General features: G+C 32.3%; 1 protein-coding gene across 1 annotated transcript in view; it reads left to right on the forward strand.

Annotated features, from left to right (window-relative positions):
* The window catches only part of LOC129002536 (uncharacterized), a 48,488-nt gene extending 46,584 nt beyond the window's left edge, over window positions 1-1,904 (forward strand). Inside the window, exons 15-16 of the mRNA XM_054430407.1 lie at window positions 501-677; window positions 1,382-1,904. Coding sequence (XP_054286382.1) covers window positions 501-677; window positions 1,382-1,573 — 369 coding nt within the window. The 3' untranslated portion in view covers window positions 1,574-1,904. The remainder of the gene's footprint in view (window positions 1-500; window positions 678-1,381) is intronic.
* Window positions 1,905-4,299: the final 2,395 nt, after the last annotated feature.

Genomic DNA, 4,299 nt, shown 5'->3' on the forward strand with positions numbered 1-4,299 from the left:
AGAAATTAATTTGCGGTAGTTTATGTCTTGTAAATGTTTTATTTGATCTTGATCTTGGAGACTAGATCTTCTTTGTGCGAGTGTCATTGTGTTCAAATACGTGTGTTATTCATTTTAATTCCTGTCAAATAACTCATTCAGTAATCAGTAATGTTTTAATTCAATATAAACATGTTAATTACCATAACTTAATACTGTATTGTAATTTAATACACTTTCCTATTCAATAGTATTTTGCGGATTAACCACGATTTTACGTATCCAGGAAGCCTCAACACTACTTTATCCCGGTTAATCGGGAGTTGAGTATCACATGTTGAGGTTGCTACCTCTGTAAAAATGACTTCACACTTGTCAAAGAATGGACATCAACTGAAACCAATGTTTTGAGATGGTAAATCACCAAACAAACATTCACCCTTCCCACCTTGCGGTGCCACCTTCACATTGGTGCTTTCAGTGTTGTTATTGGCTGACTGATTGTCATCAAATGATTTCAGAGATGTGAGCTGCAGTGTAGGGTTGTGAGGCTGGCACTGTCTAGTTATCAGTCTCACCTGGCTCAAGACACATCTCACTACGAGCTGAAGTGTTGCCTCAGCGTAGAGGTCTCCAGATTGTCTGACTTGCTGGACACAGCCTCTGATCCCGACATGCTCAACACTCTAGTCAAGCAGGTTTGTGCTGCATCATAGTGTGTTTACATTCTTTGAATTCAAATTAAAACATCATTTTTCGGCAGTAATGGATTTTACTTAACTTTTATTTAGCTATAGGCGCTACTATGCCTCCTTAAGAAGTGTATATTTTAATTTTTCTAAATACAAAGAAATAAATGTACTTTTTTACCAGGATTTAGGCAATGGAATGAAAGAATTCTCAGTGGATCAGCATAGATTTTTTTAACCGAGTCATGTTGGTGCATCGTGGTATAGAAAAAATATACAACCTTTTGTTTTGGGCGGAAACCAGGTTAGGCTAAAATTGCAGCATTGATTGCTTTGAAAAAAAAATGTAATATTACTATCGTTCAATACAAAATATTTTACATGATCTCCCTCATATCACAGTAAAATTGTGAACATCTTCCATGGTCACGGCGGAATCGTGATGGTCTTCCACAGTCACAGAAAGATTAATTGTGAATGCCTTCCCCAGTTATGGTGTAATCGCAAACATCTTCCACATTTATCAAGACACGTTTATTGACGTTTGTAATGCAATTTACTTTGTCGACTGCAATAATGAAATAATCTAAGCAATCATGGGAATTATTTAATTTTTATCTTATGAAACCAAACTTACCTGCTGTCTATATGTATAGTTGATTATATAATCTGTATTAATGTATTATGCTAATTTAGAAATTTCAAATTTTTAGATGACTGAACTTTTGAAACATCAAGCAGAGTTGAGCAAAGAACTTGATCAGTGGATGAGTCAATCAGCTGAGGAGGCGCCAGGGTGTCATCAGCTTTGCGAGGTGGTGTTGCGTCGTCTGCGAGCTCTGGAGCTGCTTGTCCACCGCAACACACAGGCACTCTCTGACCTGCGAAACCAGGTGTCTCACTGACCAAGTGACGTACACTAGACAAACCAATCAGCTGAGGAGGTGCCAGGGTGCCATCAGCTGTGCTAGATGGTGTTGCGTCGTCTGCAAGCAAGGTGTCACTCTGACCTAAGTAGATTTAGCAAACCCTCTTGACATTCTGATTCTACTACAATTTTAAATTACTCTTTTATTTAACTAAAAGAAGTTCTTTTAGATCTTTGCACACACTGAGTTGAAATTTCCCATATTTTTATGAAATTCCTACAATTACGGTTGTAGATATATTTAATATCACTCACAAATCACACAAATGAAACTTTGATTTGGTAAATTTTTGAGCTTATTACCTTCTTTGCCCTGAATCTTTTTCCTTTTGTGAGTGACAATGGAACTTTTAGTTTGAATAAGATATGTATATGTATGTTTTGTACAACTGTTTGTATGGCATTATGCTGTTTTTTAACTTGTACAATGACAAAATGCAATTAGCTTAAGCATTGCACGTTTAGAAAATTTAGACTTTAGTCAGGAAAAACTCTTTCAACTAAAATGGTTTCTTCACCAAGCTGGATGTAATATTGAAGCTTTTTAAAATCTATCTCAGTTTGGAACAACTTTGAGAGGTTATTTTTTAAATAGCTTAAATGACAATTTTTATCATAAAAATTTGTATACACCAGTTATATCTCACAATGAATTCTGAAACTCATAAAGCTGACTTGTCAACAACTTTTTGCTGAGTTTTACATGCCTTGTACTTAAATTAAGTGATTACTCAACTTAAAATAACCATTTTTATATCCTAAAAAAGAATTCCCAATCTTATTTTAAGGCTTTATGTAGGCTAAATATTTCAACTTAAGTTTATGATGGATATTTAAATCCTCAGGAAAACGTTTCGTTGTGCAGCTAAAGTAACCAAAAAAGTTAATTTCATAGCTCGACTAGACAATATGAAAATGCTACATACAAATTATAGTACTGCAAAATAATTTGTGGTAATCTAGATTAGGCAGTGTGTTTATAAGTCTGAATAGGGCACAAAATTATTTAATGTGATAGCATTTAAAGTTGAAAACTTTTAGGTATTGTTTGCTCTTTTTTTTGTCTGATTTCCCTTAAAAGAAAGTTATATTGCAAAAGTAATTACTTGGGACCATTTTGACAGGGTTTTTGATAATTTTTTCTAAGAAGCTAAATAGTATTTTTTTTTTATAATACACCTTGTAAAAAACGTTTTAAGGGTCTTTGCAGGGTGTACAGCCTACCTGAATACTGGTAATATTATGTGAATTTTCATGACCGAGAAGGAATCCATGAACTGCTGGTCAATTTTGCATAGAAGAAAGGTTTGAAATTTGGAATAAATGCCAATAAAATCTGCCACTAAGCACTGTTTGTTGTCGTTTGGCTTCCTTTTGTCAGGAAAAATTATCTTGATCTCATCACAAAATCACAATGTTGCCCATGATCTTGCAAGTCGCTGCGATTGTAAGAAATTATTTGTACATCGCTGCTATCCCTGGAGCTGGACACCCTGCTTTGTTAAAAAAATCTTGTTTTTCTGGGATGATTTTGATTTTTTTTTAAGAATTACAGCAGATGGTAGGCTGCAGATAAACTATAGAGTTAGCAGCAATCTCCTAATTTAGACTTCTCCGTCCAGTTTACAAGAAAGAGCTGCAAATAATTATATGGCATTACTAAGTAGACAAAAAAACTGATCTGATTATCATAAAAATTAGATAAACCACAATGCCTCAGTCAATGCTAACATTAAATATTGAAAATACAATTTAAATAATAATAAGACAACAATGAAAGGCTAATTTTTAAGTATTTATACCCGTTGTATCTAAAACATGCTTCATAAAACGTTTAAGAAGAAGGTTTTCAAGAGAAGTTTATTCGTTTGTCAGAAGAAAAATTAATGGAACAGTAAGTTGTTAATTCAAATGTTGCATCTGTTTTTAAAATAATAATTACAAAGAGTATTTTTCAAATGTCTTTTAAGCTTGTGTACCTATTGTAAATAAGTCCTAGTAATTATTTGAAAAATTTATTCTCACCATAGTTGTATTCCATTGGTTGTGAATGTTGCACAAAATCTAGTTTAACATAACATTACGGTTGTTATTGTAAATTTAGTGCCTTCATTTAGTGTCGAGAAAAACCTTATACTTTATTCAAAAATGTTAAATAATATAAAGTTATTAAAACTAGTTGAACTTTCAGCACTCCTTTAAGGACTGCTAAAAACTGACAATGAGATGCAGCTTTAATTTGTTGAACTATGCATCATTCTATAAGGGTAGTTTATGAAATTAAGTAGTTCTAAAAAATAAAGTTATATTTTAGTTATTACTATCAAGAAACTTTATACATCCTCTTAAGATAAATTCTGTATCAGTAATATCATTATTAGATAAAGTAATTGTGAAATCCAACTAGGTAATGTATAAGATGTGTACATAACTATTTCCTGTAATGTACTTATATGAAAGTTACTTAACTTGTACATAACGTGTTTACATATTAAATATTTTATTAATAATATATATATATGACGTACCAAATCTAATTAATATACTAGATTAAACTTCCTCCTTTCATTTGGTCATTGGAAATATATCCTACTAATATTATAAAAAATATATATCGATGTTATACAAGGTTACATTCAACGGCTTCAGACACAGTTGTTTATTTTCAAATTTAAAAGAAAACATGAAAAGGTGAGCCAAAAT

Source organism: Macrosteles quadrilineatus, unplaced genomic scaffold (genome assembly GCF_028750875.1).
Source record: "Macrosteles quadrilineatus isolate MER2022 unplaced genomic scaffold, UCM_ALF_1.0 Scaffold_9__3_contigs__length_116548681, whole genome shotgun sequence".
NCBI classification, from domain to species: Eukaryota; Metazoa; Arthropoda; class Insecta; order Hemiptera; family Cicadellidae; genus Macrosteles; species Macrosteles quadrilineatus.